Source organism: Panthera onca, chromosome E2 (assembly GCF_046562875.1).
Source record: "Panthera onca isolate mPanOnc1 chromosome E2, mPanOnc1 haplotype 2, whole genome shotgun sequence".
NCBI lineage: Eukaryota > Metazoa > Chordata > Mammalia > Carnivora > Felidae > Panthera > Panthera onca.
In genome coordinates, this window is record NC_138353.1 from 118,568 (window position 1) to 137,177 (window position 18,610).

The 18,610-nt window shown below is 50.2% G+C and overlaps 1 protein-coding gene across 1 annotated transcript; it reads right to left on the bottom strand.

Moving 5' to 3' along the window:
• Positions 1–942: 942 nt before the first annotated feature.
• Positions 943–11,322, bottom strand: LOC132675230 (uncharacterized). Its single transcript, XM_078438612.2, is given in 4 exon segments — positions 943–5,035; positions 5,788–5,911; positions 6,240–6,369; positions 7,864–11,322. Coding segments are annotated over 4 exon segments (1,719 nt in total). The 5' UTR covers positions 7,897–11,322; the 3' UTR covers positions 943–3,603.
• Positions 11,323–18,610: the final 7,288 nt, after the last annotated feature.

The following is an 18,610-nucleotide window of genomic DNA, read 5'->3' on the forward strand; positions in this document are numbered from 1 at the left end:
CTGACGCGGGGCTCGAACTCACGGACCGCGAGATCGTGACCTGGCTGAAGTCGGACGCTCAACCGACTGCGCCACCCAGGCGCCCCTGTGTTGGGGACTTTAAATGTTACTTGATCATTATGGGAACTGTGAACTGTAGGCCAAGGGAAAGAGATGTTGTCATGAGTGGCAAAGCCTAGGGGAAGTGTAGTCCTCACTGTCTGAAGAACTGGAAGGGCTTCTTTGGAATTAGGATAAATGCAGATAGGAATTTGAGGGCACTGGACCTCTGGTTAGTACATTCCACCCATGTCAGGGGCTTTAGGTGCTGCCCAGTGATGTTAAGACCTGTAGACCTGGAAAAGAGGAATAGCACATATTAATCCTCAGTGAAGTGGTCTGTGCCCTCTCCATGGCAGGAATCACACCTGACCGTTATGGGTGTTGTAGGCTGGGGCACATGTGTGTGTCAAGACTGAGATGACATAGGCCCTGAGAGGTCAGATACTGCAAGTGACACCTGGGTCATTGTGGGAGCTGTTATAGTCTAGTGGTCATGAAGAACTCTATGATGTATATAGTCCAAGTGGGCTCAGGGCTTGAGCTGCTGTCTTCAAGTCCTCTGGAGTTCTGCAGCATAAGCCCGAAGGGACCACCCTCCACTTCCCCCCGGTGCCAACTGTGTATGTGGCTTTCACTAAATCAGTGAAAGCTCACCCATGCCCATCTGATTCTAGCTTCAGAATGCCATTTCCTGACACCTCTTACTCCATCCTCCTATTTGTAGGTTTATGTTCTGAAGACTCTCCTCCCTGTGGATTCATTGGGTTTCTGAACCAAGTAAGATGTGTTGGTTTTATCCATCTTGCACCAGAAAGCCAGGGAAGCCACAGCCAGCTCTAGGTTAAGAGCAGAGGGGTCAGCCTGGCAGCATAGGACCCAACATGAACACATTAGTTTGGAAGAGGGCAATGTAAGGGCCAAGACGTGGGGGAAGGCAGGTGATCATAGTTGTTTCCATAGGATCCAGATGGGAGCCACTGACCAGACATGGGCATTGGGAGGCGTGGATTTGAGGAAGGTGGAGTAAATGAGTGATAGCAGGAGCCAACCACACAGGTGGGGAGATGGGCAGGGAACAGGCTGAGCTCAAGGGATCAGGAGGGATTAGGTTGGAAACAGCTCCAGGAACTTCAGTTCAAGATGCAGAAAAGCTTGGGGCTACCTACATTGCTCAGGTGGTTGAGCATTTGACTTCGGCTCAGGTCACGAACTCATGGTTTGTGACTTCAAGCCCTGCATCGGGTTCACTGCTGTCAGCACAGAGCCAGCTTCCAATCCTGTCTCCCTCTCCTCAAAAGTAAACTTTTTTTTAATCTTAAAAAAAAAGATGCAGAAAAGATTGTATATGACTTGCTGAATACCCACTAGGTGTCTGACACATGCCTTTGCTCCTTTCCCCAGAAAGCTCTCTATCAGTTAGATTGGGGGCTGTGTCTGCATTTCACAGCTGTGCAGACTGAGTCTGTGACCTAATCAAGGCTCCCTCGTAGTGGTGAATCTGGGGGAAGGTGTGGAGGGGATAAGACCAGAGTGTGCACTAGAGAAGAGAGGATGAGTACAGCAGAGGTGGGCAGTTCCTCAGAAGCCTACAGGGTACCAGGAGGCTCACTTCAGTGGACTTGCACTCCAAGGATCTCGGAGAGCCAGATGCTGCAAGACAGCTCTCCCTGCCACCCTATCTCCCCTCCTTGTAGGACTTGTGACGCTCCAGAAGCAGAAGATGGGTCTGAAACTGTTGGCAGGTGAGGAGTGAGGGAAATGTCGTGTCTGTGCTCACTCTGTGTGGCAGATGGCTGCCAAACCTCGCAGGTGATGGGACTACAGAACCACCTTGCCTCAGATTCCCAAGCCTGGATCCACAGACTCCTCTCCTGGCAGAGCTGAGACTTGCGGCAGCCTCACAATGTCCACCTTGCCCAAGTCTCCTAGAACACTCCCCCCCGCCCCCCGACACCTCGGGTTGCCAAGAAGATACGTCCTAGCACCTCACTGGAAAATAGACAACCTTCATCTCTACCCTTTGGACTCTCAAAAGGACATGAATTGAAGCCAAAGCTTCAAAGTTCTGTGATGATCATACTTAAATTGTGTTGTTAGGTGCACCTGACTGGCTCGTGATCTTGGGGTGGTGACTTAAAGCCCCATGTTGGGTGTAGAGATCACCTAAATAAATAAACTTAAAAAAAAAAAAAAAGATGTTATTGTTAAACCCTTCTGAACCATGACTAGAGGCTGGGAGGAGAGACTGAGGTTGTGGATTTCCACAGTGCTGTGCAGGGATTTACACAATGTACATCCACTCCAACTTATAATTTTTGGTCTTTTCTTTTTTGTTCCCAAGAGACCACTAACATCCCTAGGGGTGAGGCCTGAGGTCAAGACAGGGCCTGCTCTGCTGAGGGCCACAGGGAGAAACCTGGGCCCCAGTCCACCACGTGTCCCAGCCACGTGGAGGTGTCCCATGATGGGAGGGCATCACACACACATGGCCTTAGGTAACAGCAAATCCTCTTTCCAACTGAGGGAAGAGCACAGGTGGGCACTTGCCCACTGACCCTGCAGAAACAAGTAGTCCCATCTGGTCTCCTCCAACCTGTTATCGTGGTCACCTCTCACCAGGGCAGTGGGGATATAAACACCCCTGTAACGGTGACTTTGGTAACAACAGGGCATGGCCAGGGCTGACGCTCGGGTGAAACCTGAATGAACACACTGATGTCTGTCTCCCTCCTCCCACCCCAGGGACCTCCGCCTCTACTTCCTCCACGTCCTGTGGGACTGCCATGTGCAGGAAGCCAGGCCTGGCATCGCCCAGCCTTCACACTGGCAGACTAGAGCACGAGTGCCAGAGCGTGGGGGCAGAGAGATGAGCTGGGCCTGTGACCTGGATTTAAGTCCTGGGCTCTGCTCTGTGCAGCGGCACACTCCCACTCTCTGCCTCGGTTTCCTCAACTGAGAAGTGGGGATACCAGCCATAGTAGCCATCTCACAGGGCTGGCAGTTGGCACATGTTGGCCCTTATCGAGATCCTGCTTGTCAAGGTGCTGCAAATACCCTCTGTAGCCTGAATCTCTCTCCCTCTCTCTTCCTTTCTCTTCCCCAGAGGTGGAAACTGAGGCTCAGAGCCCAAGGCCAACACCAGACCCCAACCTGACTTACTATCCACTGGGCCTGCTCCCAGAAGCCTCTGATGAACTGAGGTCTTGAGAGAATATCCTGAGGGTCAGCCTGTTGGCCAGTATGTGCGCGGGCGTCAGAAATTTCTAGGACTGCCTCCCCAACATTCCAGCATTCCCCTCCTCACCTGAGTGCTCACAGTCATAACAGGCATGAAGCGGCACTCTGATTGCCCAGTCTCTGCCCACCAAAGTCCCAGCCTCCACGTCCATCCCCCTGATCCTTCTGTAGTCAGATCTCTTAGAGTTGCAGTGAGCTGGTGCTGAAATGGCAAATATCGTCACCATGTGCAGACGGCACCACAGGGCACGCACAGGGCTTCTCCAGAATGTGCAGGGAACAAGGGCATTTTCCCACAGCCTGGGAGAGACTAGAGCCGTGAGCTCAGGCGTCAGCAGGGTTCGAAACTGCCGGTGGGCCTGAGGTGGGAGTGGGCCCAGCTACTCTGCCCAGCGTGCCCTCTGATGGTGCCCCTGAAGAAGGCCTGGCCTGGGGGCACAGGCCTGCCCCACGCCGAGGTCGCCGCACGGGCTTCTCTCCCGTGTGGATCCTCTGGTGGTGGAAGAGGGCCGGGCGCTCGCGGAAGGCACGGCCACAGTGTGCGCACACAAAGGGCTTCTCACCCGTGTGGATGCGTCGGTGGCTGAGCAACACTGCGCCCTTGGCGAAAGCCTTGCCACAGTCCCCGCAGCGGAAGGGCCGCTCCCCAGTGTGCAGCAGCTGGTGCTGCGTGAGGTTAGAGCTGTGGCTGAAGGCGCGGCCACACTGTGTGCAGGCGAAGGGCTTCTCACCCGTGTGCACGCGCTGGTGCTTGAAGAGGGAGGAACCCTGGCTGAAGGCGGCACCACAAAGGGCACAGGTGTAAGGCTTCTCACCCGTGTGCGTGCGCTCGTGCTGGATCAGGTGCGAGTTGCGGCAGAAACGGCGGCCACACTGAGCACATGCGTAGGGCCGCCCGCCTGCGTGGATCTTGCGGTGCTGGCTGAGGTTGGAGCCGTGGCTGAAGGCCTTGCCGCACTCGCTGCAGCGGAAGGACTTCTCAGCGGTGTGTATGCGCTGGTGCCGCACCAGCGAGGAGCTATGCCTGAAGGCCTTGCCACAGGCCGGACACGCATAGGGTGTCTCACCGCTGTGGATGCGCTGGTGCTGCGTCAGGTGTGATGTCTGGCTGAAGGCCTTGCCACACTGAGAGCATTCGTATGGCCGCTCTCCAGTGTGGGTGCGCAGGTGCTTGAGCAGGTCAGAGCTCTTCAGAAACACTTTGGTGCACGCTCTGCATTCGAAGGGCTTCTCCCCGGAGAGGAAGCTGGGGCCTGTGTGGAGGGCCTTGCCCAGCTGATCCCAGGTAGGGGGTTCTTGGCTAGTAGGGAGCCCATGAGGCTTCTCACAATCCACCCCCCCTTTTCCTCCCTACCTAGCACAATTAACTTCGAGGTCTGGGATGCATGGGAGGACTCTGCTACTGGCCTCCTATGAGTATGGCTTCTACCTATCAGATGCCCTCGGGTGCTGGCCTGGCGAGAGGGCTTCTATGATGGCCAAATCCCTGGGTTGGCCATCCTGTGGAGTCCTAAGTGGTGAGGTCAGCTACAGGTTAACAGTAGCCTCACCAGAGCTCTGGCATAGGAGAAGTCTATCCTCCAAAAATACAGACACCCCTGTGGACTTTTTCTCCTGAGAGAGGGAGGTGCCCTGCCAACCCACTGAGCTTTTCCCACATTCACAGGTGCCAGTGAAGGTAGGTGCTGGAGGGGAACCATTCTGGAAGGTCACTGGTAATGCTGCTTCTTCAAGAACAACCTGTCGGGGCGCCTGGGTGGCGCAGTCGGTTAAGCCTCCGACTTCAGCCAGGTCACGATCTCGCGGTCCGTGAGTTCGAGCCCCGCGTCAGGCTCTGGGCCGATGGCTCGGAGCCTGGAGCCTGTTTCCGATTCTGTGTCTCCCTCTCTCTCTGCCCCTCCCCCGTTCATGCTCTGTCTCTCTCTGTCCCAAAAATAAATAAAAAACGTTGAAAAAAAAAATTAAAAAAAAAAAAAAAAAAAGAACAACCTGTCATATGCAGATGAAGGCATAGAAAAGATATATACTGAGTCATCCTGGCCAAGAGGAGGTGATCAGGGAAGGCCTAGTGGGCAAGCAAGGGGGATTCTAAGGATGAGGTATGCAAGCTGGGGAGAAAAGCCATGGCCAGACACCTTTCCTGTATGTAGTTCACTTCCATCTCAGGGCACTCCTCAAGCCTGCTTTTGCTTGAGGCTACCGAATCCTATAGGCTTTACTCACAAACCCTATTTCCCCAAGCCTCTTCCCTAGCATGGTGAACTCTATGAGGGCAGGAGCAGGAGAGACCTGGTAGATAGAGGCTGTGCCCCAGTGCCTGGAAAGGGGTACCCTGGGAGCTACCCCTTGAATGGCAAGCCAAGGCCAGAGCCGCCAGGAGAGGCTGATGGTAGGAAAACAGGAGGGAGTCAGGCCGGAAGCAGGAGATGAAAGTGTCCAGGAAAGCAGGGAAACGGGGGACAGAAGCCTGGCCATTGGTTAGCCCCAAGCTCACACCCTCTGAGCCCCCACTCACCAGGGCTGGGCTTTCTCTGAGCATTCCTGGCTGGTGTCACAACTGTCCCGCTGAGAACCCAGGGCTCCTCGCCACGCTCCAGCTGCAGGACCACCCGGGGTCGTGAGGCAGAGAGTCCTGTGAGAAAACACAAGCAAGTGAGGGGCCAGGCCCAGCTCAGGACAACCTACTGCCCAAGACATGGCAGGAGTGAGGGGCTTTGTGGGACATAGATGGTGTCATCTGATGCCTCACTGCAGGGCAGGACTCACAGGAAAAGTTCAATGGTCCCCGTGAGGAGAACCGTGTTGGCAGCACCAGATGAAAGGGGCCGAGCCTAGACACAGGCGCCACAGTGGCACAGGGACACTCAGCCAATTGGTGTGAGGCTGCTCACAGGCCAACAGGAGAGAAGGGGTTAGTGCTGGCAACGACTGAGCTTCCCACAGAAAACCCAGGGCCTTACCCAGCGAGGACACAAGCGCGAAGTTCTCTAACATCATGTGGCAGTTCTCTAACATCACGTGGGCTGCGTCCAGGAGCTCCCACTCCTCCTGGGAGAAGTACACGGCCACATCCTCAAAGGCCATCAGGCCCTACAAGAGTGGGCAGGGGAAGGCAGACACAATCTAAGCTCTGGCTGTGGGACCCAGGACCCGCCTCCCTGTCCCAATGGCTACCCCAACTAGTGTCCCTCAGATGCTTACCTTCCCCCCCTGCCCCACCCCAGGGCTCTGCAACTCTGCAGATGAAACTTCCCTCCCCTCCCCTCCACCCTACCTGTCTAGGGCATACAGGTCTTCTCAGACTCCCTACTAGCCACTCTATACAAGGCAGCCAGAGCAAGCCCATGGCCTTCAGATGGCTGCCACTCCAAAGGCGGGCCCAGGTGTCCACTCGCGCTCCAGTCTTTGCACAAGTTGACCCTCTCCAGACGTGCCACGCCCTTACCTGTTCTTGTAATTAGCAATTGTACAAGTCCTAGCTGTGGACCCACAAGACATGCCCATCCCCGTAAGGATGCCCGCCTCTGCTGAACCTGCCTGACATTCCAAGGCTGCTCCTTCAGCCTGAAGGACCGGCTAATCCCCTCCAGTCACTATAGGACGGGCCCCAAGAGTCTGGTCGCCACACAGGAAGCCAGTTCCCCTCTCCCTCTATAGCCATGTGCTCCTCGCCCCCCATTTCCTTGGCCAAAACCCTCCCTTCAGCCATTTGCCAGACCTCCCCTGGGAGCCCCAGGGGCCACCAGCCTCTTTGCATCTCCCTGGAGCACTACCCATCCCTGGCTGAATCTACGATATTCCCTCCTCCTAAGTCTGATTCCCAGGCCCTGCCTTGGTTCCGAATACCAGGACTCTGTCCTTGGACACCTACAATTCCAGGTCCACATGATACCTCCACTCTGGGACATCACAGACTCCCTGATTTTACTCTGAAACCTGTTTTGCCTTCAAATTCCTGTTTCTGTCTACAGCAACTCCATTCTTCTGGGTGCTCAGGCTTAAACACTTGGGACTGTGCTCCACTCGGGGCACTCGCTCACACGCCGCACCTGAGACATCAGATCGTTCCAGAATCCAGCCACTTTCCCATCTCCACTGGCCCCGTGTGCAGCGGGTGCCGTCTTTGTCCACCTGGACTGTCGTGCTGCCTGCTCCCTGCACACAGCCACCCCCTCTGCGTCATTTCTCCGCCAAGCAAACGGTGGGTTACTTTAAAATCTCTAACTTAAAGCATATCCAGGCTCTGTTAGAATCATCCCATGGCCCCCGATGCAACTCAAGCCTGCCATTTCTCTCCCGTGCTCACGTCAGGAAGCTCAGCTCCGGAAGCACCTAGGTTCAGTCTCCCCTCCCAGCTTTTGCACGTGCGGGACCCTCTGCTTGGAACTTCCTTCTACACCTCACTCCCTTGGCTGCCAGAAGTGGGGATCTCACACGTGCACGCTCCACTGGCCTGAACGCCGGGGCCTAGGACGAACCGAGAGGGGAGACAAAACGTGCAGGTAAAGTCTCTCCCTGCGTCGAGAATCGGGTCCTTCGAGGAGGGATCCGGGCGGATGGGAGCCTTACGCTTCCTCTACTCACCTGGGCCCGGTGTGTCAGCGCCGCGGTCGCCATCAGAACCTGTACTTGGGGACTCGCAGAAAGAGACGGACAACACGGACTCGCCGGCTCCTGGTCTCAGCCTCCCGGGCCGTCTAAGGCAGGGTCGCTCAGGACGCCGCCTCCCCCGCCGCCCCGGGGTCGGACAGCACGTGACTCGGGGCGCCGCCCCACAGCCCCGCGGAGCGGCCCAGGCTCCTCACGGAGAAGCCTAGGCTCGGGGCGCGACCGTCGCCCGCAATCAGGGCGTGCGCGAGACGGTCCACCGCTCGGGTCTTCCTCCCAGCCCTCGCCTCGGGTCTCCAAACCTTCTAAGAAACCGGCCTGGAGGCTCGCGGCGCTCCAGTTCACCAATACCGGTGTGGCCCAACGCCCGGTAGCAAAGTGACAGTCCGGGACGCCGGAAGTCCAGCCCCCGAAAGTCCTCATAGGCCCAGTGCACGCTGCGGACGCACGCGCGGCGGCTTCTGGGAAGCGCAGTTCCCGTCCCGCGTGGGCGGAGCCCTGCTTGATATCTGCGGCAACGTCTAGGCATCCCCGCGCGGCGCGCTGGGAAATGGAGTCCCGCAGGCGCTCCCCAACTTCCGTGGATCCCAGGGAGTGAGGTGTGAGATCGCCCGGCTCGGCGTCCTTCACTCGGGGTCCTGGGCTCTAGACACTCGCCCACGCGGCGGACTAGACTTAACGCGGGACGCGCAGAAGCGGAAATTGCTGAGGTCCCAGGAGGCGACCCCGGCACCGGGCTTTAAAGACAAAGCGTGAAGGGAAAAAAAAAAAAAAAAAGACAAAGCCTGATAGGGGCCCCTGGGTGGCTCAGTTGGTTGAGCAGCCGACTTAGGCTCAAGTCATGATACTGGGGTTTGTGAGTTTGGTCCCTCGTCCGGCTCCTTGCTGACAGCTCAGACCCTGGAGTCGGCTTCAGATTCTGAATCTCCCTCTCTTTCTGCCCTCCCGTGCTCATTCTCTCCCTCTCAAAATATATAAACATATATATTCTCAAAATATATATATATCCCTCTCAAAAATAAATAAACATTAAAAAAAGTTTTTTAATGAATAAATAAATAAATAAACAAATAAAAGGACATAGCCTGATGAGAGGGGCGAGTTAGGAGGGACGGTGCTTTGGCACAGAGCCTGGCTCTACCTCTGGAGACCTGTGCCCTGGATTGACCTCTCCGTGTTTTGTAAAGGGGTTAACATCAGGTTTGCAAGCCCGTAGGCTAAATTTTTCTGGAGTCTGAATTGTTTTCTGACACTTTGCTAAACCATCTGTTTTCCTTGCTAAACTGGACCGCGCAAAATGTACTTTCCCAGACTTGCCTGTCTTTGGGTCGTCTAGGTGTGGCTGGCACATCAGGATATTGATTCCTTGGTCCTGTCTCCTGGGGACCAACCTGAGTTTCTGCCACACGTGAAAACAAAAGGAAGGGCAGTCTCAGTACACGCCCACGACTGCTGGAGAACGAGAGCTTTCCTCTTTGTTGCTCTAGTGTGAGGGTTTGTTTTAGGTTTTGTTGTCAGGGTCCTTCATCTTCGTACATAAATGGTACAATGACGTTACCCATCGTAGAGCTGTTATAAGGAAATACGGAATTAATCTGTAGAGTTCGTTCATTCTTGCCGCCTTCCTTCCTCCCTTCCTCCGTCCTTATATATATGCATCTATGTCAGCAACAACTGTCCTTAGAATTAACACTATTTGTAAATCGTTGTAATGCAAGAGAGCACGGTCATAGAGATTTAAATAGGACACATCTAGCAATATTAATGAGTCACATTATACTACAAGTGAGGTCACACAGTTCATATCTGATTACTCCCATGAATAGAAAGGCAGCAGCTGATGTAAAGGTGCAGCTAAACCAAAGGCAGATTCTTAACCACCAAAACCTGTTTATGTGCTTTCATTTCACACTTGTGTCTAAGTATTTAGGTGAGAATTGATGTAAATTCACATGAGATAAAGAAATGTGCTCTCCAGATAATCACAATGCAAGAGACCACAACAATTTTGGAATATTTGTGTGTAAATGTTGCTCACTTTGAAAGAATTTAAGAAAATGTAAGTATTAAATTCGTGACTTTATCCAAAGCTTAGAGGCATTAACATTTCAAGCACTCTTTGAATGTTTGGAGACATTTAATTTCTTATTTAAAAAGTATCCGTATGGGGGCACCTGGCCGACTCAGTCACTAGAGCTTGCAACTTTGGATCTCAGGGTTGTGAATTTGAGCCCCATGTTGGGTGTAGAGGTTACTGACAAATAAAATCTTGAAAAGATAAAATAAAATAATATAAAATCATCCCTATAATGTGGAATTAGTTAGACTACAGGGATCTTGATGCCTAATATTGAGAGAAATGCTCATTGTTCGATAAATTCATAATTTAATGAATTGGAAATGAATAGCAGCAACAAATCTTCCTCTGTACACAAAATAGCTCCAATACATATACCTGGCTCCCATTCTACCCTGAACAAGATGGCACGGGAGATGGGGGGTTATGGGGGGTGTTGTCTGTGGCAGGTGCTTGGACCCTAACCACTTGGTTGGACATCTGTGAGCTCCTGTTCCCCTATCAGTAAAAGCAAAACAGATAGTAGTAAACACTCGCATTGGGCTGAATTGTGTAGAGCACTGATTCTTTCCTTGGCTGGGTTGAGCCTATTGATGAGCTCATTGAAGGCACTCTTTGTTTCTATTACAGTGTTTTTTATTTCTAGCCCTAACTTTTGATCTTTTCTTAAGAGTTTCCATCTCTTTGCTCACATTATCCATCTATTCCTGTATTTTGTCAATTTTTTCATCTAGAGCCCTTAACATCTTAATCATTGCTATTTTACGCCCGTCTGATAATTCCAACATCTGTTCATATCTGAGTGTCATTCTGATGACTGCTTTGTGTGTCTTCGGGCTGCCTTTTTTCTTGCCTTTTGACATGCCTTGTCATTTGTTGTTGAACACCAGACACATGTTTGTTAAGAGGAACTAAGGCGACAGGAGGTTTGTATGAGGATTTATGGTAATATGGATAGGAGGAGGGCTGTGTTTAATGTTTGCTTTAGCAGGGGATGCTGGAGCCTTCAAATTCCTCTAGTGCCCTAGTTGTTGTCTCTTCTCTAGACTTTGTGCTCTGGTAAGTATTCTTCTTTGGAGAGAGTCTGTGTCTTGCATCTGTTTTAGTTATAGTGCACTGTTGTTACACTGGAACTCCACTGATGTGGTGTATGGGTGACAGGGGAGAGGAGCATACTAAATCTTCCAATGAATACTCGGTCTTTAGTGGGACTGGGCCTCAGGAGTATCTCCATTCCTATAGTTTTCTTCCCTTCCTTCTTTCTTTCTTCTTTTCTTTCTTTCTTTCTTTCTTTCTTTCTTTCTTTCTTCTTTTGTTTTCTTTTCTTTCTTTCTCTTGACCTCAATTGCCTTCCCTGGCTACAGCATATTCAATATATTTCCTTGTAGCCCTGGCCCCTGTTGACTATGACCTCTCTCACTTAGGTGAGAGAAGGCTAGTGGGACCTGGAATGGGAGCACTGTCTTTCCCCAAATGGAAATGGCTCCAGTCTTTATTCCTGTAGTGTATGGAAGTATAACAAGGGTTATCTCTCTGTTCAGATGACACCTCCTCTTCCTCTGCTTCATGCTAACAACTTAAAAACAGGAAATGCCAGTTCACTGAGTGCATATTGGACATACCCAATATAGAGTCCATGGGGTCACTGTCAAGTGGCCAGGAATTAGGTTCACTGCAGGCCTGGACAGCCCAGACTTGGGGCCCCTCAACAGGTGCGACTACAAAGTGATATGGTAATTCTCTTGCTCACTTATATGTTTGGGGTATTTGGTACAGCCTTAGCCTCTGGTCACAGGGGAGCACCATGTTGGGTGGTAGGTCTTCGTGCTAGTTATACCTGGACCCTAACCCCTTGGAATGCACAAATGGCTGTCATCCAATAGCATGTTAATAAGACATTTCAAAGATGCTTGACCAAGTCAGGACACACTAAGGGGAGACTGGTGTTGGAAGACCTGAGATAAAGAGATCAGGGAGTGAGGGGAAAGGGTGAGATATGAGCCTCAGAAGGTGGGCACAGCATGGGGCTGGAATCAGGAGAGAAAAGGAGAGTGGGAAGACAATCTGGAGTGTCCAGTGTATAAAAAGACACAACAAGCCCTAATCAGGTAACTTGCCCCCATCAAGACAGCACACATAGACACAATTGAACCAAAGTGTCTAAGTAATAGGATATGTATAATAGAATATGTATGGGCCACCTGGGTGTCTCAGCCCGGTAAGTGTCTGACTGTTAATTTTGGCTCAGGTCATGATCTCACTATGGATGTGCAGACTTACAGATTCATCAGCACCTTATACAAATCCCTGCTCCCCAAAGCCCAGACAGCTTGGGGCATTCACTCTTTTTGCTATTATATTTGCAAGGTTTAAAACATAATTATCTACTTTTCTTATTCCCGCCCCAGACTAGAAACACAATGAATTAATATTTATTTGATAGATCACACACATTTTTTTTTCTTTTTCTTTTGTTTTTTAAAGTAAACTCTGCACCCAATGTGGGACTCAAACTCAAGACCCCGAGATCAAGAGTTGCTAGCTCCACTGACTGTACTAGCCAGGTGCCCAGATCATACACATATTTTTTTCTCCCCTACCCTAATCACACATATTTTATTCTTACTTTATTCAATTGATGTTTCTGGGTTTTTTTGTTCCACACCACTCTAATTAGCATGGCTTAGTAATAAGTTTTAACATCTGATAAGGAATTTTCTCCTTACTTAAAAAAATATTTTTTAAATTGTTTAAAGTTTATTTATTTATTTGGAGAGCAATAAAAAGTGTGAGTGGGGGAGGGGCAGAGAGAGAGAGGGAGACAGAGAATCCCAAGCAGGGTCTGTCCTGCCACCACAGAGCTTGATGCGGGGTTCGATCCTATGAACTGTGAGATCATGACCTGAGCTGAAACCCAGAGTGGGTTAACCAACTGAGCCACCCAGGCACCCCTAAAGTTTTTCTAATTAAAATTTATTTATTTATTTTGAGAGAGAGAGAGACAGAGAGAGAGAGGGCCTGAGCAAGGGAGTGGCAGAGAGAGAATCCCCAGCACGCTCCACACTGTCAACACGGAGCCGATGTGGGGCTCGATCACATGAGCCATGGGATTATGACCCAAGCTGAAAATAAGAGTAGGATGCTCAACAGAATGAGCCACCCAGGTGCTCCTCTCCTTACCTTTTTTTAAAGTTTATTTTTTTTATTTTGAGAAAGACAGAGAGAGTGAGCGGGGAGGGGCAGAGAGAGAGGGTGGAAAGAATCCCAAGCAGGCTCCGTGCTCAGAGGGAGGAGCCTGATTAGGGTTCAGTCTCATGAACCATGAGATCATGACCTGAACCAAAATCAGAGTTGGACTCATAACCAACTGAGACACCCAGGCGCCCCCATCCTTACTTTTATTTCAAAATATGCTTAGGTAGTTTTCTTAGTCTGTTTGGGCTGGTGTAACAGAATGCCACCAACTCAATGGCTTATAAACAACAGAAATTTATTTCTAACAGTTCTTGAGGCTGCAAGGTCCAAGATCAAGGCACTATCATATTCATTGTCTGGTGAGAGCCTGCTTCCTGGCTCACAGAGGGCCATCTTTCCACTGGCACAAGAGGAAAAGGAACTTTCTCGGGTCTCTTTTATGAGAGCACAATTTCACTCATGGGAGCTCTGCCCTCATAACCTAATCACCTCCCAAAGGCCCATCACCAAATACCACCACATTGGGGATTAGCCTTCAATATGAATTTGGTGGAGACACAAACATTCAGACTAGAGTAGCACTGGTCATGTGTCAGAACTCTTCCCCAGTTCTTCCTTCCATCCCCCAACAAAAACCCCACTGCTTAAGTGAAAGGTAGTAGAGGCACCATGCTTTTGTTCTGTTCTTATAGGGTGGCTGCTGTGGCAGGGATCCCTGTCTGGGTGGTAGACGCCCTTGTAGTTGGGCCATGAATCCCAGGAACAACAGATCCTGGCCTAGGGAATAAATCATGCCTGGCACATAAGCATGTGAGCTTTCCAAATACAGTCAGAGGCTATAGTGATGACTTAGGTGGTGAAGTTTCTTAAAGACTACCAAGTCCACAGGGTCTTCTTGTCCCATCTTTCCCTTACTATTCACTCCACCTCCTTCCCTCTTTGGGCTCCACTTCCACCCCCTTCCCTCTTTGGGCCTGTGCTTTCAGGTTTAATGATTCAAGATGAGATTTTCTCTCTCAGTAAATGAGCCGTGGTGACAAACAATATTGATAACTAGAGGCATCTCATGTTTGTCTCCCTCCTTCTTCTTTGGCTCTTTTCTCTAGACTGCTTGTCCCTGGGGAAGGGTTTCTGAGGAGATGTGGACATGGTTGCCGGCTGCCCTGGAGTGAGACCTCACTGAGTTTGGGTCTCCTGTGTTTCCTGACATGCCACCCATCCAAGGAAGGCCAGGCAGAGCCACATGGATTGGAGTTGTGGCCAGGTCTCTGCTGTGAGAGGTTGGGTGACAGGAGGCCCACAGGGAGAAACTTCTGAGAATGGTGTGGTGCAGGGGAAAACCTTTGGAAAAGGTAGGGTGGGAAGTTCTTCTGGGAATGGTGAGGTGGGTGGGACTTCTGGGAAGGGTAGGCTAGGCAGAACATTCTGGGAAGGGTATAGGGTGGGGGATCTTTGGGGAAGAATGGGGGGACTATTCATGGCTTGAGAGGCCAGATCTGAAGGGACAGCAGATGTGGTAGGAGAGGAGGTCTCCAGGGTGTGTTTAGTGCTGGGGAGTAGGAAAGGCAGACATGGTCCAGACAGCCCATTGCAGAGTCAGGACAGGATGGGTGGGGCCTTCACAGAATGGGAAGTGGGTGGAGCACATACTCGTGGGCAGACACTTGTTCAGATACCCTTAGTATTTCTGAGACCATGGGAAAACACAAGTCTCCTGTAAAAGTGAACTGCCTCGTTGAGTACCCATGGCTCATTAGGAGACGGGTCCACCCATAGGCATCTGCCAGTGTGGGAAGAGACTGTGGCCTGTGCAGACCCCAGAAAAGCCTTTGATTCTCCAAAAGATGGTGCTTACTTGAGGGGCGTTGGAGTTGGTGATGGGCACTGGTGGGCGAGACTTCCCAGGTGTGGTTTAGGTGGTAAAACAGGATTATGTGGATGAACATCTGTTAATTTAGAAGTTCTCTATTTTAAAGTGACTGGAAGAGTGTTTATTTGTTTATTGTATGATGTGAAGTTTGCTTTATAATTAATGTATGGATCTTTTGAAAGAAAAGTATGTCACAAACAAAGCTGATGCTCCAAGGAGAAGGGGATGGGTCCACTGGTATAGGGCATAGTGTGTACCTAGCCCACTGCCCTCACACAGGAGACCTGACCTTTCTTGGGCTGTGTCTCCTCATCTGTCAAGGGGATAGTTGTGCTTCTGGTATAGGGAAGGGTGGGGGGGTGTTGAGTATAGTGCTCAGAGCAGGCCTAGCATGTAGATAGTACTGGAGTGCCATCTGCCCTGGTGTAACATCTGTCAGTCCTTCATTCCTTGTTTTTGCTGAATGCTATTCGCTATTCCACTATATGTTTATCCCACAATTTATTCATCCATTTCTCTGTTGATGGACATTTGGGTTGTTTCCACCTTTGGCTATTTTGAGTATGAACTTTTTTTTGTTTTGTTTTGTTTTGTTTTGGATGAACATTCTTTTAATACATTTAAATTTTTTTACCTTTATTTTTTGAGAGAAAGAGTGAATGTGAACAGGGAGTTGGGGCAGAGGGAGAGAGAGAATCTTAAACAGACTCCATGCCCAGTACAGAGCCCAATGTGGGGCTCAACCGACTAAGCCACCCAGGTGCCCCAAGTATGAATAATCTTGTACATGTACTCGTTTTGAGTACCTATTTTCAATTCCTTGTTGTATATATCTGGAGTACTGACTAAAGCTTTAGCAGGACCCCTTTAGCTGTTGTGGGGCAAAAAGAACATGGAGGAGAGGATGTGGTGAGAGAGAAGCCAATTCAGTTAAGGGACTAGTGCCATGATATGGGAAACAAGGATGGCAGCAGTGGGAGAGTGAAGGGTGATCAGATCGTGGACCCCAGATGAAGATTATGGGGGCCCCCTTTGTTTCAGCTCTGAGCAACTAGAGGGATAGAGTTACCACTGAGATAGGAAGTGGCTGGAGGGGTAGGTAGCATTGAGCCAATAAAGTCTAGGCTGTCTAGGGACTTCTGGGTGGGACTGGAGGGGCAGTTGGCCTGGGGAATCAGGAGCTGAACATAATGTGACTGTGGTATAAGGGCTGGCAAAAGTGGAGGGGAAGGAAGAGCATGTCCCCAAGGCAGGGATAGACCAAAGGTGCAAGGGATGAAGAGCAGTCTTGTGGGTGGGATGGAGTTCCCTGGGAATGTGTGTCCACTCTTCCAGTGCCTCTCGGTTTGGGCCGGGGTCCCTCTCATCTCTGGGCACTATGGAATCCTGCCTGTTCTGCCCCCTCCCCTGAATCTGCTCAAAGCAAGGATGGAGAGGAGATGGCCTAGGTCTGGCTGGACAGATGTGTCCCAGTCCCAGGGACCTGTGACTTTTGAGGACATGGTCATGGCCTTCACCAAGGAGTGGGGGGGCCAGGGGGTTGCACAGAGGACCCTGTACTGGGAGGTGAAGCTGGAGAGGCTTTAGAACTCTGCACTGCTGGGTGAGGCCAAGCTCTGTCCCTCCCTTCCATTCATGCATGAGATTCAACAGTGTTGCATGTAGCAATCACTTGTTTTTGGTCATTGCTGTCTGCATAGTATTTCACTGCATGGATATCCAGTGTAGTTATCCACACTGCTATTGGTGGGTATATCAGTGAGTGTCCATTCAGGAGGCAGAAGAAATTTTCAAACAGTAATTTGAACAGGGTAAATTTGATATAAAAAGTTATTAATTAGGGGCATCCGGGTGGCTCAGTCAGTTAAGCATCTGACTCTTGATCTCGGCTCAGGTCATGATCTCCTCATTTGTGGGTTCAAGCCCCGTGTTGGGCTATGCGCTGGCAACGTAGAGCCTACTTGGGATTCTCTCTCCCTCTCTCTCTGCCCCTTTCCCCACCAAAATAAATCAGTAAACTTAAAAAAAGTTATTAACTCTAACAGGGATAACTCTAAAAATTCTAGGGTTGAGAGAGAGAGAGAGTGCCAAAGGTAAGAATAAACTTTCAAGGTGGGAGCTCTGTCCTCAAGGTTGGGGGTTGGGGTTCAGACTTTGTTGGGGGAGGTGTGTTTGGAGCGCACTGGGTGGCAGAGAAATTCTCTGGGTTGCCCAAGCCAAGCAGGAATCACCACCTTGGTGTGGCAGTAGGCCAAGGCTACAGGCAGGCATGCAGAGGGAATTAAGATGCCACTACAGCTATGAGGCCTACAGCATGATGTTATCTGTTGGGAGAGGCATTGGGAATGTCCTGCTAGCAGGGCACCTTGGGGTGCATGGTATCCACATCAGGAGGGCCGTGGTGAGGTGGTTACTAGGTCAGGACAAGGCTTGGAGCTTGCCCAAAGAATGCCTACTTTGGGCAGTCTTCCACATGTACCACGGCTGTTGTGCAGTTGCAGGAAGAGAAACAGACACTCTTGTGGTTCTCCTCCAGTGCCTTCTGCTGACAAAGCTTAACAATGTGCTTTCTGCAAAGGAGAAATGCCTACAGGGTCCAGCCCACTACTGCAGAGCAGGTAAGAACATGGAGCTGAGAGGCAATAAATTGATAACTGCAGTGGGCTTGGGGCTGTTTTCTGATCTTTTACTTTTATATATAGTTCCTCTAAATGTTTTTGTACACGTGTTTTGGTGCTCATAAGCATTCATTTCTGTTGGGTGCATACCCAGGAGTGGAATTGCTGAGTCAGAGTACACATGTATTTAGTTGTAGTAGATACTGCCAAAGTTTTCCAAAATCATTACGTGCTTCATTTCTTATTCTTAAAAATTTTATTGAAAAACACTATCACCATTTCACTCCACACTCCATTCATCACTGGATACAGGCCCGTTTTCTACCTTTGGCTATGAACAGTACTAAACCCATTAATGATACATTATTGTATTAGTTTTCTATGCTGTTTAACAAATTGCCACAAACTTGGTGGCTTAAAACAACATCCATTCATTAGCTCACAGTTCTATAAGTCAGAAGTCTGGGAGATAGTGGCTGGGTTCTCTGCTCAGAGTATCACAAAGCTGAAATCAAGATGTTGCCTGGGCTAGGCTTTTATCTGGAGGACCTGGGAATTATGTGCTTCCAAACTCATTCAGGCTGTTGGCAGACTGCAGTTCCTTATGGTTGTAGGACTGAGGTCTCTGTTTCTTTGCTGGCTGTTTAGCCAGGGGTTGTTCTTACCTTCTAGACGCCACAATGTTGTTCCCCTATCTTCAAAGCCAGCAATGCATATCAAATTTTTCTCATGCTTCAACTCTTTTGGACTCTCTTTTCTGCCACCAGCCAGAGAAAACTCCATGCTTTAAAAGGGTTCATGTGATTAGGCCACACCTACTGGGATCATTTCCATATTTTAAGGTCAACTTAACCCAATGACAAGAGTGATAGCTCATCATATTTACAGGTTCCAGTTCTGAGCTTCCTCACCAATATTTGTTATTGTCAGGGTTCTTATTTGCTATTTTGAAGACTGAGAAAC